General features: G+C 48.1%; 6 protein-coding genes across 6 annotated transcripts; 4 read left to right on the top strand and 2 right to left on the bottom strand.

Annotated features, from left to right (window-relative positions):
- Nucleotides 1-3,049: 3,049 nt before the first annotated feature.
- J4E79_011793 (uncharacterized protein) lies at nucleotides 3,050-4,738 on the top strand (the record flags this gene model as incomplete). The annotated part of the gene is made up of 5 exons (XM_049360621.1): nucleotides 3,050-3,103; nucleotides 3,153-3,677; nucleotides 3,726-4,333; nucleotides 4,389-4,608; nucleotides 4,676-4,738. The coding sequence occupies 5 exons, from the start codon at nucleotides 3,050-3,052 to the stop codon at nucleotides 4,736-4,738; spliced, it is 1,470 nt and encodes a 489-aa protein (XP_049204931.1).
- Nucleotides 4,739-5,044: 306 nt separating this feature from the next.
- Nucleotides 5,045-5,449, bottom strand: J4E79_011792 (uncharacterized protein; the record flags this gene model as incomplete). Its single annotated transcript, XM_049360620.1, has 1 exon — nucleotides 5,045-5,449. The coding sequence occupies one exon, from the start codon at nucleotides 5,447-5,449 to the stop codon at nucleotides 5,045-5,047; it is 405 nt and encodes a 134-aa protein (XP_049204930.1).
- Nucleotides 5,450-6,610: 1,161 nt separating this feature from the next.
- Nucleotides 6,611-7,004, top strand: J4E79_011791 (uncharacterized protein; the record flags this gene model as incomplete). Its single annotated transcript, XM_049360619.1, has 2 exons — nucleotides 6,611-6,874; nucleotides 6,927-7,004. The coding sequence occupies 2 exons, from the start codon at nucleotides 6,611-6,613 to the stop codon at nucleotides 7,002-7,004; spliced, it is 342 nt and encodes a 113-aa protein (XP_049204929.1).
- Nucleotides 7,005-7,300: 296 nt separating this feature from the next.
- J4E79_011790 (uncharacterized protein) lies at nucleotides 7,301-8,649 on the top strand (the record flags this gene model as incomplete). Its single annotated transcript, XM_049360618.1, has 2 exons — nucleotides 7,301-7,833; nucleotides 7,884-8,649. 2 exons carry the CDS (start codon nucleotides 7,301-7,303, stop codon nucleotides 8,647-8,649), a joined length of 1,299 nt encoding a protein of 432 aa, XP_049204928.1.
- A 4,560-nt stretch (nucleotides 8,650-13,209) lies between these two features.
- Nucleotides 13,210-15,188, bottom strand: J4E79_011789 (uncharacterized protein; the record flags this gene model as incomplete). Its single annotated transcript, XM_049360617.1, has 3 exons — nucleotides 13,210-13,635; nucleotides 13,691-15,079; nucleotides 15,135-15,188. 3 exons carry the CDS (start codon nucleotides 15,186-15,188, stop codon nucleotides 13,210-13,212), a joined length of 1,869 nt encoding a protein of 622 aa, XP_049204927.1.
- A 1,684-nt stretch (nucleotides 15,189-16,872) lies between these two features.
- Nucleotides 16,873-17,674, top strand: J4E79_011788 (uncharacterized protein; the record flags this gene model as incomplete). The annotated part of the gene is made up of 2 exons (XM_049360616.1): nucleotides 16,873-17,180; nucleotides 17,239-17,674. 2 exons carry the CDS (start codon nucleotides 16,873-16,875, stop codon nucleotides 17,672-17,674), a joined length of 744 nt encoding a protein of 247 aa, XP_049204926.1.
- Nucleotides 17,675-19,652: the final 1,978 nt, after the last annotated feature.

Here is a 19,652-nt window from a genome sequence, read left to right as displayed (position 1 = left end):
AGATACCTAGATTCTAAAGCTTAGAGCTTATAGAGTCTAGTAGAATATAACCTAGTAGAAATTCTATACTATTAAATAACTTTATATAAGTTATAGTATTATATTTATTAAGTTATTACTAATTCTTTTAGGTATATATACTTAGAGTCTTTAAATTAGATAAAGAGAGTAAGTGTCTAAAGAGTAAGATTTTTAATACTAAGCGCGTACGCAAATTCTTTCTTAATATATATAGTATTAAGAACTTTAAGTTAGTGTTTATATTTACTTATTACTATATTAACCTTTAGCGTAGCACTTCTATAGTATAATAGTAGACTTATAGTAAGTTAGTATATATTCTATATATAGAATAATATTACTAATAATAATATAGATATTATAGTATTATTAGTAGCTTTTACAAAATATATTATAGATATAGAGAATAACTATAGGCTAGCTTTACCTTAAGAAAAGAAGTAGCTTACTTAAGTAAAGCTACTAGCTGCCTTCTATAATTAAGGCTAGAAGAAAAGCTTTATTAAGTATTAGCCTAGCTTCTATAAGTTCTTCTTTAATAAGAACTATATATCTAAGAAGTGTAAAGCTAAGAAGAAGTCTAACGCGCATAATTATAATACTAATTTACTTCTTAGTATTACTAAGCTACTATCTAGCTTTAATATATTATCTATTAAATCTAGTATCTTTAATAATAGCTGCGCTATATCTAATAATAGAGTATTTATTATAAAGAAAAAGAAGAAGTAAAAGTTCTAAGACTACCTACTAGCTACTTAGTAATTTTTTATCTATAAAGCTCTACCTTCTTAAGTTAGCGCGCTTTAATTTAGCTCCGCTAAATATACTATTCTTATCTTTATCTATCTCTATATCTATAGCTTTATAGACTTTATTTTAGCGTTTAATTTATATTAATAGAGTTCTATCTACTTATATATACTAAATAATGTTTTATTTTCTAGAGAGTAGAGGCGTTTAGATATATAGTAATTATACCTATAATCTTAGAGTAATATTTCTTATACTAGTAGGTATATTTAGTATATATAGGTAGTTACTTCTTATTACTATTTCTCTAAGTAGATATTCTACTTTACTTTTTAGTTCTTTTCTACTATATAATACTTATTTACTTTAGAAATATAGCTATAAGGCTATATTACAAGAGATAGAATACTAAACTTTACTAGGCTTATTTATATTAAGTGCTACTTATTTAATTAATATATTCTACTAAACTATAAAGTTCTTAGTAAACTAACCTAGAATTTAAGTACTTAGAATATAAGGTTAGTATATAGAAATAGTTTAAAAACTACTTTTATAGTAGGCTACTAGGTCTTTACTCTATCTCTTAGCTACTATCTAGAAGAAACTTAAGATAAGCTATATTATATAGTAGATATTTAGAGAAGAAGTATAACTAACTAGAAGTTAAATTAATAGATTAATTACTATAGTAAAGCGCCTAGTAGATTGCGCTATAATATATATATAATAAATAATTATAGAATATAATAATACTCTAGGTAGACTAAAATATAAAAGTTAATATATAACCTCTAGTAGCTAGTAGATTAGAGCTATATTAAGATACCTTTATACTTAAGCTATAATATTAACTAGTTAAAGTATAATAGCTATTATATTATAATATGTTTCTATAGTCTAGTATACGTTATAGTTAATTACTAACGTAATTATAATATATAATAGGCGCTAAGATATTTTAAAGGCTAATATTATATTAATAGCCTCTTAATATATAGGTAATATCTAACTATTACAAATAGATCTTAGTAGCTATAATATATAACGCGTGTTAAAATACATTATAATTAATAGCTAATTACTATATATTTACTATAATATGTATTAAGATTAGATATATAACACCTTTAATATAATTATAATATTTATTTTATCTTAATATCTATTAGCAATCTAGACATGTATTAATTAATAACATCTAATACTTAGTAATAGCTCTCTAATATTTTTTAGTGTTTGTAAACACCTATTAGACAGCTATTTAATAGTAGCATTATAACATTACGTATTCTTGAAACCCCTATTACGCGGTACGGTATGCAGCGCCCGGAGATACTCGCTTCAACAACGCTATCCTGATTACGAGCTGGCGGGGTACAAGGGTATAGCTTGTAGAACGTTGACTCGAAGCTTGCGGTAAGCCAACGGCGATCATGGCGGTGATGTGCCTCTAGCGCTTCTGCTAACCTCTATCTAGCCTCCACATTGATTATCTACAGTATCCCCGCATTGCGGAGATTGGGTAGTAGGCCAGATACGCTCTGCGAATCCTATGAACTATCGGATTGGTACTACCTTTGCTGGCTTCGGCTTCCGCGGGGAGCGACTTTGCCCACATCAAGCACATCAATAACAACCGAACCCGACCTTGAACGAATCGAGACAGCAACGGACGTTCGCGTGAAGGCAGTGCGGCTGTCTATCGGAGCCATCGCCAGAACGTCCTCCGCCTCAGAAGAGCGCCCTGGGCCCGAGCCGGTATACCCTCCCTTTACCAGCGAGCACCATGCATGTTTCGGCGCGGTCAATCTACGTTATACTCGATTCGGCAAGGTTTCATCTGGAGATCTTGATGCGGAGGAGCGCCCTGCGTCTGTCATTCGCCTGCTTCGCCTGACAGCCGCTCACGTGCCCCCATGCAATGCCACAACAGAGTTGCGCGACGATGGTCGGAGGTCTACAGGGACCGTTGGCTATCGTTGTCGGGTCCCCAGTTGACCGTAGACCGGTGTACGCAAAAGCAATGCCGGTACACGATGCCCGCTGATCCTGTTTGGTCTAGCGAAAGAAGAAATGAAGATGGATAAGAGTACGTCCTTTGCGCACGCAGGTCATTTTCATTTGCATAGATTCGTAGCACTGGTTTAAGTAACGTGCCGACTGCGTGTCTGCACTGAGCCCTCGGTCGACTGATAGCACTCCTAAGCTTCAACTGCTCGTACTGCAACTACATCAGCTTTATTGTCTCTGGTCCGAGCGACTGCAACGCAAAATGCCTTCGTTCGCCTACGCATTCTTGCTGGCAATCGGTCTGCTAGTAGCAAAGGTAGTGCAGCGAAGATATCACTTCCGCAACCCAGTACTGACGACCACAGTTTCTCTATGTTGGTCTTACCTGTCGGACGAAGCATCTGCCAGGCCCCTGGTATACTCGATTCACACATTATCGGTTGAAGCGCGCAGTCGTAACAGGGCAGCGCATCTTCTACATCGACTCCCTGCACGAGCAATATGGACCCATTGTACGATTATCGCCTAACGAGGTTGCCGTTGCCGACTTGGATGCCTTCAAAGAGATTCACAAGATTGGCACCAAGTACATGAAGAGCGAATGGTACCTCCGCCTTGCGAACTTCCCCAAGGCCGGTGTGTTCACCATGCTTGACCCACGTGAGCATGGGCCGCGGAGGAAGCTGTTGTCTAGATCTTTCAGCAGGACATACCTTGTTGAGCATTGGGAGTCTGTCGTCAGGGACAAGGCGCTCATGGCTGTTACAAAGATCAAGGCGGACGCTACGCAAGCGACAGCCGACGTGTACAACTGGTGGATGCTTCTTGCCTCGGACGTCAGCGCTCACCTCGCATTTGGCGACTCATTCAACATGCTGGAATCAGGAGAGGTATGAAGATACGACTACGCATGCCACATCAGAGCTGACATATCGCAGCAAAACCAATTCATGCGCGTGCTGAAGAAGCTGACAATGGGCGCCGGCATCATGGTCGAGATGCCATTCCTCCGCCTCCTGCGCTTCGTACCAGTCCCAGCGATCCAAGAGATGTTCAACGCAAACGAGTTCATCCTCGCCGGCGCAGGCAAAGCCGTCGAAACAGCACGGTCGCGCACCGGCGAAAACAACATCTTCGCGAAAGTCATCGAGGACTGCGAGAAGGAAGGAGAGGGCCACATTGACGACATGGACGTCAGAATCGAAGCCATGAACGTCATCATTGCAGGCACAGATACGACAGGCGTGACCCTGACGTATCTCACATGGGCGGTGCTCCAACGACCGGAGCTGCAAGCGGCGCTTGAGGCTGAGACCGCGGCGCTAGCGCATGACTTTACCGAAAACGATCTCATCAAACTTCCGCTGCTGAATGCAGTCATCGAAGAGACGCTGCGTCTCTACGGTGCGGCGCCAAGTAGTCTGCCGCGAGTGGTACCTCAAGGTGGTACCAAGTTTGCGGGTCACTACATCCCACAAGGCGTCACGGTCGACACGCAAGCCTACACTTTGCATCGCGACCCCAAGATCTGGAGCGACCCTCTGATGTAAGTCGTGCCTTTGCACTCCACCGCGCAAGCAATACAAGCTGACCCCCGGTAGTTTCAACCCACAGCGCTGGATCGCAGACAAGGAAATGGTGCCTGAAGCGCAATCGCCTGAGGCGAAACTCGCTTTCCATCCCTTCGGCGCTGGCGCGCGCTCCTGTATCGGTATCCATCTCGCGCGCATGGAACTGCGGTATGCGACTGCATTCTTCTTCCGCGAGTGCCGTGGTATCCGGTTGGCGCCCAGCACGACGCCTGAGAGTATGGAGTTTGAGGTAAGCTCATGCGTTTGTGGTGTGTGTGTGTGTGTGTGAGACATGTGTGCTAATATCTGGTGATTAGAACTTCTTCCTCATTGCGCCGAAAGCGCATCGTTGTGAGATCACTTATAAGCGGGGGAATTAGAAGATTGAAGATGTTTCACGCGCCATGATAGTGTAGACTGTTTGTAATGTTGAATCAGATTGACATCATGAAAAGCCTCTAAGAGCGCAGTGTTCGTTGTTCGTATCCGTGATCGCGATTAACGTCACTACGGTGCGCCTAACGCCATGCTATGCCATGTATCCCTCACCATTCTCCTAGTCTCTCATGTAAATCACCTGAGAGAGTGTAACTCATCATTCGTTGTGTAGATGCATCAGACTGCCGGAGTGTTAGCTAGGATAATCCTGGAAGCGTGCATGTGGAGGACTTACAGTATTGTATGATTTACAAAACAGTGCAAACAACACCGTGCTCACGAGCCTTGTCCATCTTGACTAGCTTCTTGTTGTACTGCTCTTGAGTCTCCTCTTCTTCCTCGTCCGCAAAGGCAGCGGCAGGGGTGACGGGGAGGAAACCGATGCTAGCACGGGCGGCGTCAACAGCGGCGGTGTCAGCAGCGACCATGGCGGCACGGGAAGGGTACATGAGGCTGTCGCGCGGTGGGTGCATGCAGTGGCCCTCTGTGTCGACCATGCCGGCTGAGACAAGTGCGGCGGCGATGGGGGCGTTGTAGTTGATCTTGTTGGTAGGGTTGGTAGGGTTGGTTGAGTCGGTAGGGATGACAGTGACGGGCGCTGCGACGGCGGCGCTGGCGGCGGCCGCGATGAGGAGGATGGTTGGGGTGTGCATTTTCGTTGTTGGTGAGTGTGATTGGGTTTGGGTAGTTGTTTAGGTTGGGTAGGTGCGGTGTAGTCGCGTTGAGTTGGGTTGGAGAGAGGAAGGTAGTTTGCAGTACGTGTGTGGGCTTGGGACGGTGAAGTGAGGTGAAGGAGAGATGGAGGAGGAAAGTGGAAAGTGAGATGATATAGATGGGAAGTTGTATGGGAGGCGCTAAGCTACTTTGTCCAGTGTGGAAGTGACGATGGTGCGCGGCTTGGAGGATATTGGGAACGTGGGGAAGAGTGAGTGGGGAGGGAAGGGGCGATGGGACGATGGTACCGCACGGGTAAGGGTAGTGCGGTGGGTATGGGTGCCAGTCGTAGTGAGGGAGTTGTAGATGGGTGTGGTGAGCGCTTTGCGAAAGGTGCGTGCAATTATGGTATGCTACGGGGGCATATTCGTACTGAGGCTGGTAGTGCTTTCCAGGTGTCCTGGTGCGGGCTTTTGCGAGGTGTTGAGAACTACGGTCGCTACCAACCTGGCTTGATATATGGCGGATATCATTGGGTAGTTGGCAAACGATATTATCGGAAGACTTCCAGTCGCTTTACGCAGCCATGGTATGCGCCACGGGTAGTATTGGGCCGCATGATTGCCGTGGTCGCGCGGGTTGTATTCCTCAGACGTGGGTATGTGTGTTCTCTGGGAGGCAAGGTGAACCATTGTCGCTTTCACAATGGCATGAGATATCAAATCCGCTGTTGGACGGCTGGGGAGTATCTCTTTCTACATGGGCCCAATTATAGGAACTTTGGTATGCATTGTGGGTGCTGATATAGATCTAAGTGGTTGAGCGAGACAACATTTGAAGGGTAGCGAAGAGGGTTTTAAAATTTGTGCCCACACACACCACCAACATAGTTCCGTGCGCTACCGCAGCAGAAAGTAGGAACATCTCTATATAAACCACCTCATCCTTCCCAACTACTTACAATATTCCATCTTCAACCCCAGACATCTACAACAAAGTATCTCAAAGTCAAAAATCGAAGCAAAATGCCTGCTCTCACCACTTCCGTAAGCAATTCATTTTACAATTGTTTCATGAAGTATGAACTAACATGCCTGGTTCCTTCTCAGACCACCCCGGCAGGTTTTACATATACCTCCGTCATCCTGCCTCCCAGCGGGATGCCTATCCCCCAGGTCACCGTGGCCGACGAGCCTACCTGGCCCGAGGTCACTGCCTGGTCCACCTCCGTCATCCTGCCTCCCCCCGGGTTCCCCGTCCCCATGGTCACCGTGGCCGATGAGCCTTCCGAGGCCACCGCCACCGCCACCGCCACCGCTGCCGCTGCCGCCGCTGTCACCGAGGACAGCACTGACGCTACCACAGTCATTGTGGAGACAGATGAGGCTTGGGAGGCTAAGCTCCTCGAGGACATGAAGGTCGCTGTACGTTATACTTTGAATGGGCTTGATATGGCATGTGCTAACGATCATCTAGTCGATGAAGCGGACCCAGCACAAGGAGAACAAGAAGAGGTGCGGTAAGAAGCGGTGCCCTCCTTGCGCCATGATGTAGGCTGTCTGCATTGGCGAGCTAGGACTGGTTGGGAGGGATAATGGAAGGAGGTCCCGGTATTTGTTAGATTTCTTTTGTGATACCTGAATTCATATCTATTGTACCACTGAGAAGCGTCTTCCAAATGACTGATACTGTGAGCTTGATCGTTGGTGAAGGTGAAGGTTGTGGCCACCGGCCAGGATGCCAATTCGCCAAAAAGATGGCCCCGCGAAGCGAGCGTCGCTTACTAATGTTGCTGCCTGCTATTGTGCACCTGGCTTGCGACACCTCCGGCGGTCACTCCGCATCAAACCATGGCAAAGCTCACTGATCTTTCCAACGAACTGCTCTATTCCATCGTCGCGCATCTCGAAACAGGCCGCTGGTCGGACGTCAGAGCACTATGGCGATTATGCAATACATCCCGTGCGCTGGCAGCTGTTGCGCAACCCGCGCTCTACACTTGCGTGGTACTAGGACAGTCGATGCCCGAGACCATGAGATCTCTTGAGCTCTTCTTGCGGACCGTTGTCGAACGCCCCAAGCTCGCAAAGAAGACGCGATCGCTCACTCTACATTACCATCGACCAGCCCCGTACGAAGGACCTGACCTTATGCGCCATCCCACTTTCTCAGAATTCTCGAAATTATGGGCAGTTAAGAATTGGGATAGCGAACGGAACGTGTTGTATCAGACGCTTGTGTTATACACACTTCTTTGTCTGCCCAATCTACGGCATCTTCGTATGGATACACACAACCTGCCTCCTCGCGGACTGCTGCAAGGGATGCATGCGATGAGAGCTTCGAGTGACGCCTTCCTCGCTAGGTTGGAGACGTTTCATTTGTAAGTCTCACTGATTCGTACGCATGTCGCTCTCGCTCAACATGGCGCAGGCACAAGCATTTCGACAATCAACCAATCAACATAGTTGACTATATCCCGCTCCTGCGATACCCCTCGTTCAGTTCATTCTCTACTGAGATCGAAATATCGGACGGTAATGATGTTCATCCTGCCACAAACTTACTCACACCATCGGCGATTGAGTTGTGGTGGAGTCTTGGGCCACTCGCTACAATGCGACAAGCTCTAGAGGCATGTCCTCGCTTGGAAACATTCAAGTTCGTCATCCCAGATGAAGGGCGTCATGGGGGAATGTTGCCAGACGATATAGGGAGCCAACCACTCGTCACCCCACGAGATTTGGGGATCGCGCTACTGGAAAAGCAGAAGGCAACTCTAAAGACCCTGGAATTGCACTTCAACAGCTATTACGATATGCGCAGTGCGGAGTTTCAAGAAGAGATGGAACTGTACGGCAAAGACTCATACCACTACGTGTACCCCTCGTTCCGCGATTTTGAGATGCTATCGCACATAACGATCCAGTTCGAGAAACTTACCAACCTCTGTCACCTACCAAAATCGTTGAGATATCTGAAGCTGAAGAACTGCTATTTCGACACCGACCTAAACGAAGATTGTCTTCGTGGTATGCTGAGGCTCAAGGACACATGGTGTCCACTGATCGAGGAGCTGTCTCTTCAGGGTTTCAATGTATCAGAAGCCATCGACATGATTCGGGAAGTCGCGAGATCCTTGGATTTGCGGATCTTTGAGTCACTTGGCAAAGGTCTTGTCTCGTTCCGCTACCTGTGATTTGACATGGAGATTCGTTGTGGCCTTTCTTGGGTGCATGGTTTCATGATTGTTGCTGATATCTGGGATATACTAAGGGAATTCATGGGTACCTACAGCGAGCACAAGGTTTTCACAGAATGCAGCCGCATTACGATGATATATCGTGTTGTATAATCGCGACTGCGCCCGATTCAGGCACCGAGACTTCTTCGAGGACGAAGAATTTGCGGATTGGTAAATTGTATAAGCTTGTCTATCAGCGAGAAGGGTACACCCTATTGACCAAATGGAGCGGTCTGACCTTTCACTAGGTACGCGAAAGGTCTTTGTTGAAACAGGACAATCGAACCTGGAATCGAAGACATAACACGAATATGACCTGTCTACGGTGATTCTCGTATCCAAGTGACTCCTGTGGCGTTCAATTCGTATCTTTCAGCTCGCCTTAGTACGTATGGCATGTCCAAGCGTTTCAGAACAGCGACTTCTGCTTTTGCTTTGTTGAGCTGAAAGCTCATGTGCATATGCTCCATGTTCTTGAACTTCTCAGATGGCGATAAATTGATGGCTTTACCAGACCACCTCTTCTAGTTCGAACTCAGAGTGATGATTCGAGGTCTCTACGTCTAGATGACACAGTTGCGGCGCCTTGCTCAGTATGTCGAGAAAGAGCTGGTGGCTCCAAGGAGCTGTATCGCCAAGGTCTTCCAAGCTCAATTCACGCAATGTCTAGCCTTGATGTTGTAACATTATTGGTAGACAGTCCGGGGTGCCGTCCCATTCTAGGCGCAATTTTTTGAGTGCCAAAACATTGCGCAGAAACTCTTTCAATATTGACAGTGAACGTTTTGGATCTTTCTTATCATGTTCGTTGCAGTTGGAGACGGCGAGAGTCAAAGACTCGAGCCGCGGGACATGGCCAGTCAACGATATTATCGGCAGCATCAATGAAGGATACATGTTCGAATGGCCAAGATCAAGAACGCGGAGCAGGGACCAATCCATGCATCGATGCCACATGTCCATGTGTTGCGCCGTGTAAGCATAGTCTGCGTAACTCCTCTCGCTCACAACCCACTCCTCAAGCGTGGGAAATCGATCTCCTTCTTGCCAATGAAAGTTCAGAGGGCCATGCGCGCAGTTTTTGAGACCGACGAGCGCTTTATCATGTATCGTAAGCTTAGCGCTCCCTCACCACCTGGGCACGACTGCCCTCCTTCCTAGATATCTAGCATGTGCTGCTCTTAGTGTCAAAAAGGACGGCAATCGCAAACTCTTTGCATGGCGTCTGATGCGATCTGTCCGGTGGACAGGTCCGCCCCGATCACGAACCACTCCCGCGGCCCGTCATGCCAGGCCTCGATCTTCCCGTGGATCACTTGTGTGTCTGGCTGCATCTAAGTCATGCACCCGCTCATCGAAACGCCGGGGTACTTCTCGCTTAGGTTATCGTTGCGCAATACACTAGCATGAGCTTTACGCTGTACAGAAATCCCTTTGGAGATCTCCAATCCCGACATCGAATAATCTCTCCATATATCCTCCCTTTGAAAGGGTCGATCGCTCACCGTTCGGCAGGCTCGAGTGGCTTGTGTCCTTTGGAAGGGTGCAAAAGTATGACTATGCGAACTGCTACACCGTCGACAGGGTGGCGTTCATGAAGTTACGCAGTCTTTACTTGAGGTCCCCACCATGTCTCGAAGGAGCTATCTCTTCACTTTTACTGTCTCGTTGAATTACCCACATCAGCAAAGCGGTTTGTTTGTTCAATATAATGCACCCAATCGAAACTAGACTGCAGGTCTAGATAATCGCTTTGTCCGCCAGCTCGATTGCAATATCTACTACTGCGGTTATCTTACGACTCGTTGCTAAGTACGTTCGCAAACGATTTAACGGCAGCGACTATTGCATTATTGCGGCCTTAGTATTGCATACCTATTTTCTTTCTTAACAGTATATCTAGATACATAGTATTTAGATACTAAATTATAACGCAAAGCAGAGGTGCTAGTCTAACTAGATTTAGGTGTTTAATACAGCACTAAGCGCTAACAACATATACCTCGCCCTCTACGTAGGCTTTAGTCTCGACCTTATAGCTATAGTAGTGCGATACGGCATCGAGGTTAGATATGTTCTGTCTAAAGGCACCTTAATTATAGTTATTACTTAGCAAATTACTACCTACCTATTAAAGATCTCGGTTCTGCTTATATACGCTATAATTATACCTAACGCGTCTATGCTTAAAATTAGTCGCTATCTAGGTGCTTTTATTACTATCTAGACAGCAGCGGACCTAATCGCGGTGTTATTAATTTGTAGACTATTCGAATTAGCATAGACAAGCCTAAGCAAATGTTATAACTAGCCTTTGCTATATTTTATTATAGACTTACTAAATCTACTTATAGACGCAGTTATTATCGCACTTTCGATGCCGTATCTATTTCGTTTATAAATATTATAGCGTTAAAAGCTAGTTACAGTTATCTTGTTAGAGATAGGTACTATTACGCGCACTATAGAGGGGTTAATAGAGCTATAATAGGCTTCTAAAATCTAATATTTCTAGAATACCTATTACCTTCTAATAGCTCTCTAATATTATAACGTAGGTAAAAGCTATTAGAGGTAGTAATAGCTAACAGAGCGATGTTAGAGGTAATTAATGTTAAATTCTAAGCTTGTTAAGAGAGCCTATAGTGCCTTCTATTCTAACATAAGAAGGTAGTAACCTATAGTAGTAGTAGCAACACTAATAATAATAATAGCGGTAATAAGAGAGATATTAGAAGAGGCTGTATTTAAGTAATGCTAGCGCGCTATACCTTCTAAGTATACTTATAGTAAATTACGTAGAATATTTACCTAAATATAGCTACTTATATAAGTAGCCTTAGTATACCTTACTAGAAATAGAGTAAAAGTACTTAGAGGTAACTATAATTGCGTTAAGAATACCTATTAAACGCCTAATAGAAGTAGAAAAAGTAACTCTTAAGTTACCTATTATCTTTCTAATAGCTATTATCTTAAGTTATAATGTTAGTAATAATATACTCTTATTAGCTAAAAATTAGATAATAGGCCTCTAATAGCACTTTACTGCAATAATATACTATTACAGCTCTATTAACCCCCTTGTAGTGCGCGCTACAGTATAGTGTACGTACACGAGACTAACTTTCATCGACTACAATATGCTAACACGAACCCTAGGACGTGGGGCATCACCATCTACCGTTAGAAGATCATGTGGCGTCTAGAATGGACAAAATACGAGCGATATCCGGATATGGTCTTCGCTATGATACTAAGTGGCCTGGAGACCGCAGTCATGATAGTGGTGGCTTGCATACCGCTCATGCGTCCTCTCTTTTCGAGAAGCGAGACTCGTAGGCCACCAAACGTGCGCTACTATGAGGATAATTCCAATGCAGGGACGCACATGGGGAAACGAAAGAAAAGGGCGGCTGCTAAGCTTCCTCGGTTGCTCCATCCGCCGTCCTGGTTTGACAGCAAGGACGTCGATGCGCAGGTTGAGCTGCAGACAGGAAATCTTGTGCAGGTGCCGGTTGCGGAGCCTACCAGCACTCGTCACCGTTCATGCGTACCGGAAGCTACTGTCGCGGACCGAAAAATGTGGTCAGCGCCAGAATCCTGGCATGCATCCGAGGGAGATCGTGAGCCGGGTCTGCACGAGCCAAACTTCGTGCATGCAGATGCGCTTTGATGCGACTGGAGGCTGCTAGTTAGATCCTATCAAGACTGAAAGTTACTGTCATTATTATTCTATTGGAAGCACGTCATCTTGAAAAGACTCTTTGTTCGTATCGTTGCTTGTGAAGAAGCTGTGCGGGCTATGATCGTTGATAGAATGTTCATGCCGTGAATACATCAAACCTCGTGCGGCAGGCGCAACACTATGGCAATTGATGAATATGTTACTTATTCTAGTTGTGGATGAGATGCCATTAGGCGAGATGACTTCTAGAGGCAGATTCGCGCGTGGTTGTCAACTGGTGGCGACATGGTGGTCGCACGTGTTTGCGCGTCGCGTGTTTACGGGTAGGCACGTGGCGGCATTGGCGGGTCGCGGGAACGGGAACCCGGACATTGCCCGCCGCCAGTGCAACCAACGCTGGAGACCGTACCACTCACACCTTACCTGGATACGATCCCATGCGTCGCTCATGACCTTAGCATGTGAACTGACGTACGCAACGACGTTCCAGCCATGACGAACCCGCTTAGGCTATCATCCCACGAACGGTCGATGTTCTTCAGCCTCCTTTCCTCTACATAGCTGCCGCCCCAGACGCGACACCCCGATTTCTCAACTTCCACCACGAAAGCGTTATCTCATGACCAGCGGGCCGTGGTCACTACTGAATGGCTATTGTATTTCGCATCACCAGCCCCATATATGATCAAGCTGACGCATGCCCAGAGCAGCCCGTTGGCACCCGAGAACCTCCGTCGCATCCACCGTTTGATATAACGAAACATTGATACAAGAACCAGGCCGCCTGTATTACGCTACTGGGATATCACGGTACTCTGGCCCTGAAATCAAGCCCAGAACCCGCTTGCGTGGAGACCTTCGATCGTGCCTCTGAACCCAACGACCTCCCCAGCGTCTATGCCCAGCTCCTCTGGGCTCACAAACTCCTCGGTGACCTCCCAAGGATCGCAAGCCTCGCCATACTTAAACTGGAGCGCCAGTTCATTGCCCACATCGCCGTAAAGCTTGGCCGCCGTCTCCAAACTGAGCTCAGCAAAGACACAGCTCTTGCCAGTGACTTCCGACCATACATCGACCATCTCCTGGTATGTCATCTTCTCGAGCGCGACATTCGCGTATCTACCATAAGCCTTGCCGCCAGTAGCAAGGACTTGGCGGACCCAGATGCCGGGGTTGACTGTCATATCGCCGGCTACAAGGACTTTGGCGTCGGGCTTCGTGGGCATCGCTTGGATGTATTTGCCGGTGCCGGGCTGGATTATATGTCAATCAAATGCGCCTATATGAGGAGGAACCAGCCAGACTTACGTATTCGAAGGGCTTGCAGAGTGGGAAGAAAGCCATGTTCTGCGGATAGTATCCGAAGTACAGGTAAGTCGTGATGGCAGCAAGTTGCGGCAACTCGGCCTTGATGCGAGCGTCCACGTTTGCTTTATAATCCATATGCGGCGCTTCCATTTTACCCCAGAACCGACGCTTCGCGCTTGGGCAAGTCGACCAAATGTAGTGTTCGACCGAGCGCGTGGCCGCGGCAGCCCGAGCGAGGGTCATGCCATGCCGTTCTTCGATCTCGCCACACTCGTGCTGGCTTTTGCCCCGGAAGAGCGCTTCCCACCAATTCGTGACCGCAAAGACGGCATTTGCGCCATCGAAGGCGGCTCGCAACGATACCTCGTCTTCGAAATCGGCTTTTACAACCTCGATACCCTCCGCGGCGAGTTTCTTTGCTGCATCGCTGTCCGGATTGCGGGTGATCGCCCTGACTGACCAGCCGGGCGTTTTCTTCATGATGTTGACTACTCCGCCACCTTGGCTTCCTGTCGCGCCCGTCACAGCGATGATCTTGTTGCCCCGGTTCGGCCAGTCGTGGATTGTACTGGGCAAGCCGCTCTTCTCCCCGTGCACCATGGCAAACCATGGCTCGAAGACAGCCTCACTACGCTTCGAGAACGCCCCATTCTTGTAACCCGGATGTCCCCATTCCGTCAGTCTGTCGTGCGCTATCTCGACAACTTGCCCTGTCCTCTGGTTCTTCTCGTCATCAAGAAATAGATCGTAACCGGCGAAGAGGGTCGATTGCAGCATCATGTGTTCGGGATGAAAGGCTTTGCTAAAGCCAGGCATGACTGGAGTTTCGATCGGGCCGAGCATCAGACAGTTGATGGAGATGTTGTCTTTGGCCAATAACACAGGCCCGGTTGTTTTCGTCCACATTGCTGTCGCTGCTTCAGCCGAGCAATACTCCGGAAAGCTGTGGCATGGATATATTCCCAGCATGCTTCCTGTGATGATGATCTTGCCGCCTTTGCCTCCTGGGTTGTGGCGCATGTAGTGTGTTGCCAGCGTTGTGCCATACATTCGTCCTTTCACCACGACGTCTGTGCAGCTAGTGTCTGGTTCTGGAGGCAAGTCGTCGATGGGCGCGTCGCGGCGGTTGAGATTGAACACGGAACCACGATCAGGAAAGCCCGCGTTCGCGATCAGAACGTCCAGGCGACCCCATTTGTTCCATGTGGTCTGAAAGAGGTTGGTTTGCGAAGCATACGAGCTGACGTCGCATTGGACAAAGATGACCGAATCTCCTGTCGCATCGATTGATGAAGCGACTTCTTTGCCTTCGCTTTCACGTCGACCACAGATCGCGACGCGATAGCCTCTCGCCTGTAACCGGGCTGCTAGCCAGGAACCGATCCCACTCTATTTGAACCTGTCAGCAAGCTCAGATCAACTGCGGTTATGCGACGTGACGAACCGTGCCACCGGTGATGATGGCGACCTTGCGCTCATCCTGCGAAATGGAACCCATGGTGTCAACTCTTGGTATTAGATGAACAGTCCGTGGCGGATTTAGGAACGATGATGCATTATATCCAACAGGGAGCGGCACGTCTGGGCACAGTTTTGCCTATATGCATACGCGATACTTTCCATCTGGGCTCAGTACCAGGGCACGACGCTCTCCACTTTGCACCCATAGTAGCTACTCCTCATGCCCCAAGGAGGAGCACTTACTTGTTCCTATCATATCTCCGAGCCGTTGCACGGAGGATTTGGTAGCTGCAGGAGTTGGCGCGTTTAACGCTTCCATTGCCGTTCGACCTAGACGTTTGCGGGAGTCGGCATCCACGGGCTCCATACCTGAGTACAGTTCCTCCCTCAGGGTCCAGGTGGGCGGTGTTTTTCCATCTTGCAACGACGACACTCCATACGTTTTACGACGCCTACGTTACTCCAAGCTCGCTGAATACTACCTATTCGACCTTCGCGAGCCGTGCCGCAGGCTACAAACAGCCGACTATGCGTGTCGTCCGCATCCGCGCTAGCTTGGCAATGCGGCGCGGTTCCCAACCAGCTACCGAACAGGAAGTGGGGGCACGCTAAGTGTGGGGCCTAGAGCGATTCTGATGTGACTTCACATAGCTATGTACAGGGGATACGATCCTTCGCACACAAGAGGACCAGTAACAACGCTCATGGAGGGGCATTTTCTTGCGCTATTCGCCAAACACATATCATCCAATATTTGGCAAGCAAGTTCGAAACATCGGATATGCGTCGCAGCTGAAATGTATGCGCGACCAGAGGATTGTTGTAGGGAGTATGTGAAGAAGTTGACAACCGTTCTTTTCGAATGTCGCGCCTCGAATCGTGGGAAAATAGGTTCCCACGGGATCACGACTAAGCGGCAACGGTCCTCCTGTGTATACGTAACATGCAGGGGCAGAGTATGCGATATCACCCGCATTGGTCGTCAGGATATCGCATGCCGCTGTTGGATGTTGATCGTCAGGCCCTAGTCATTGGGTCAACGTGAGAACGTCCATTCTGACGATGCTAATCTCAGATAACGGTTAGGAAGCAGTCCCTTCGGAACACTCTGAGGTCAGGTCTGTGCATACAGGCGTAAAGAACGCTGTACATGACTTCCTTTTCATCATACGTTTCCCGTTGTCGGGTCCAGCTGCGTCTGTTTCGAACGAGTCCACACGCCGCTCGGGCATTTCCACGCCACAACCTCACTACGCGAACCCATTGCAATGACCGATACGATTCCCATCGAGAATGGGCAACAAGTCGGCATCCTCGTGGCTTCCTCAATCTCTATCTTGATGGTCATTGTCGCCGTGGGTCTGCGACTAGCAGCCAAAAGGATCGCCAATCGAATCGATTACAGCGATTATTGCATTCTTGCCGCCTTAGTCAGTCAAGACTGGGAAGCGAAACGTTCCTATGCTAACAAATCTGCCAGGTATGCAACACTGCACTCCACACTTGTTGTATTTCGCTAGTTACCTATGGCGGCTTTGGCTTCCATACCCTTCATATCTATCAGCGCGTTGGGCCTGACACAGCAACATTCTTCTTCAAGGTAAGACCTCTGACTTTCCTCTCGCATTTGCCAGCTCTAACATGCCATGCCTTAGGGAATCATGTCATTTGCGATACTGTGGAATGCGACCGTGTGCTTCAGCAAACTATCGGTCCTCTCAATGTACACGACACTGATACCCATGGATTCCATGGTGCAATGGGCCCGTATTCTCGGCGCTGTCATCATAACCTGGAACACCGCCGATGTGATCGCAGCTCTCGCGATATGCCGGCCGCTGGCGAAGAACTGGAACTTCAACTTGCCCGGAACTTGCGGTAGTCAACCAAACTTCTACTTCGCAATGGGTGTCATCAACCTCATCACAGACGCCGTGATGATATTATTACCAATGCCGTACTTGTACAAGCTGCGATTGGCATGGCGCAGGAAGTTGGCTGCGATGGCTCTCCTAAGCATTGGAGTAGGGTGAGTACACGCTCTCGCCCCTAGAGTCGTACTGAACTCATGCTGACTTGTCGCGCAGTACCTGGGCCATCACCATATACCGCCAAACGCTTCTCCCCGGTCTTGACTTCATGGATATGACATACACCGGTGTACTCGCCACGCTCCTCTCCGGCCTCGAGCCCGCCGTCGCAATCGTCCTGGCATGCATTCCCCTCATGCGACCTTTGTTCAGCAAGTCAAACAACGCCACGCGATCCAGTTTCGACTACGACAGTAGCAAGAAGACTAGTCTCTTCTCGAAGAAAGGTAGCAGAAGACATGACGATCCGACAGCGACTTTCTCGGAGTTGGTGGACGATAATGATGCTTCTTCGCAGATTGAACTGCAGCCGGTCAAGACTTGTCAGGTTGTGCGCGTTTCGTCGATTTATAAACATGATAGAGAAAGGGCGGCGAAAGATTCGGGTCATGCTATTACGGTTGAGAGGAGGTGGGAGGTACGGAGGGACTAGCAAGGGCTAGTGCAGACAGCAGTGATATGCGTATGGCCATATCCATGAATACAATACCCCGCCGTCCATGAGTGCAATGATCCTCGCTGACATAGAACAAATGATAGGAAGATATGCTGCTAACTGATTTCGGTGTATCACAGCTGCAGCGCGTCTCGGGGGCCAATTCAGCTGCATTGGCGAGGGTACCAAACCCTCGTGTCACATTGAACGTCATCCGATAGCTCCTTTCAGTCTGAGGAACGCAACACAAACCACTGTGTCTCCGGGCGGTATCACCATAGCTTATGACGTAATGCGGGGATCTTCTCAGGGCATCAGCATTCTGCTGAGATCCCGAGCCGCGCTGACCTCAGACACTAATCCCATGATTCTTTGCTGTTCCGATCACCGCTTTCCAGACTATGCCAGACAACTTGTATTGTGAGTCATGCTGTCGGTTCCTCCGTGGAGAGCTGTCCGTCATCGTGGACTACGGACATTGCCTTGACTTCGAGCATCACCACGATGTTGCGTCATTCACCAAGGCGATACTTTTACCGTGCGCCATCTGCAGTCTAGCGCATCAGTATGCCGAGTCCACGCCATCTCAAGTTGAATGGGTACCATGGACCAACGTAAGAGGATACTTGAGTTATTACGAAGACGAAGAGATCGTAACTCTGCGGTTCGAGTACTTTGACCAAGCGACGTCCTGTCGCTACGAAAGCGCGTCATTGCTTTTCGTCCCGTTGTCCGGTTAGTATTTTTCGGTATCAGTATACCGTTGCTGACATGAACGTCAGCCACAAAAGACTATCTTGTCTCGCAAGATATCTCTTCAAGCAATCAAGCGGAACCTGTGATGGACTTCCTTATGAAGAAGTACGAGGATTGTCGCAAGACTCATGCAAAGTGCAACCTCCTTCAGCAACAAATGGTATCCGCCTATCCCGCAAGATTGTTGCAGATCGGGACGGAGGAACATAGCCGGGTAATGCTACGCGATGCAACGTCGTTTCAGAATGAAGATTACACTTGTCTCTCGCACTGTTGGGGGGATGTCAAGTTGCTCACACTCAATGCAGATACACACCAAATGTTAGCGGAAGGCTTGGATACCATCGCGCTGCCAAAGACGTATCAAGACGCAATCGCCGTCACTCGGCATCTTCGCATCGAGTATATTTGGATCGACTCATTGTACGTACGACGTGATACTTTAAACCACTCAGGCTCATCCCTATAGATGTATTTTCCAAGACGATCAGGATGACTGGGCGGTAGAGTCGCGTCGCATGGGAGATATCTATGCAAATGCTGCTTGCACTATCGCCGCCACTGCTGCACAGGATAGCAGAGGCGGTCTTTTCCACGACAGATATCCGGAACTTCTTTACCCGAGGCATGTCGACTTCGATTTCCGATATAAGGGTCCCTGGATTGAGCAGAACAAAGGAAAATTCAATTTAAGCGGGGCCCATTTGTGTGACGTTAATCGGTTGACCGACGTATGTATCGGACGGGCACCGCTCAACCAAAGAGCTTGGGTCAGTCAGGAGAGACAGCTTTCGCGTCGCCTCTTGCACTTTACAAGCACTCAACTCTTCTGGGAATGCAACGAGTACCAAGCGTGCGAAACGTATCCTGACGGGCTCCCGCCTTGGGCGCGATCGTTTTGGCGCTATGACGCCACGGCACTCAAGAACCGTGTCCATGATCTGATGCGTGCAGACGGAGACGCTCTCTCCGATTGCTCAACATCCACTCCTTTTGCTCCAGGTCTGGATGAGGCGACATATCACGCCTGGCTTACATTCCGGGATCAGTATTCTGCAGCTGCGCTTACCTATGGCACCGACAAGCTTGTAGCTATCCAGGGTATCGTCAATTGGATGAGTCGAGTCACAGATAGCGAGTTCAAAGCAGGCCTCTGGCTTTGTCACATCATCGAAGAGCTATGCTGGAGCGAAGATTACGGCATACCCGGGAGTCGTCC

Source organism: Alternaria viburni, assembly GCF_023758015.1.
Source record: "Alternaria viburni strain BMP 2772 chromosome Unknown scaffold_52, whole genome shotgun sequence".
Classification (NCBI taxonomy): domain Eukaryota; kingdom Fungi; phylum Ascomycota; class Dothideomycetes; order Pleosporales; family Pleosporaceae; genus Alternaria; species Alternaria viburni.
This window is presented reverse-complemented; position numbering and strand designations above follow the sequence as displayed.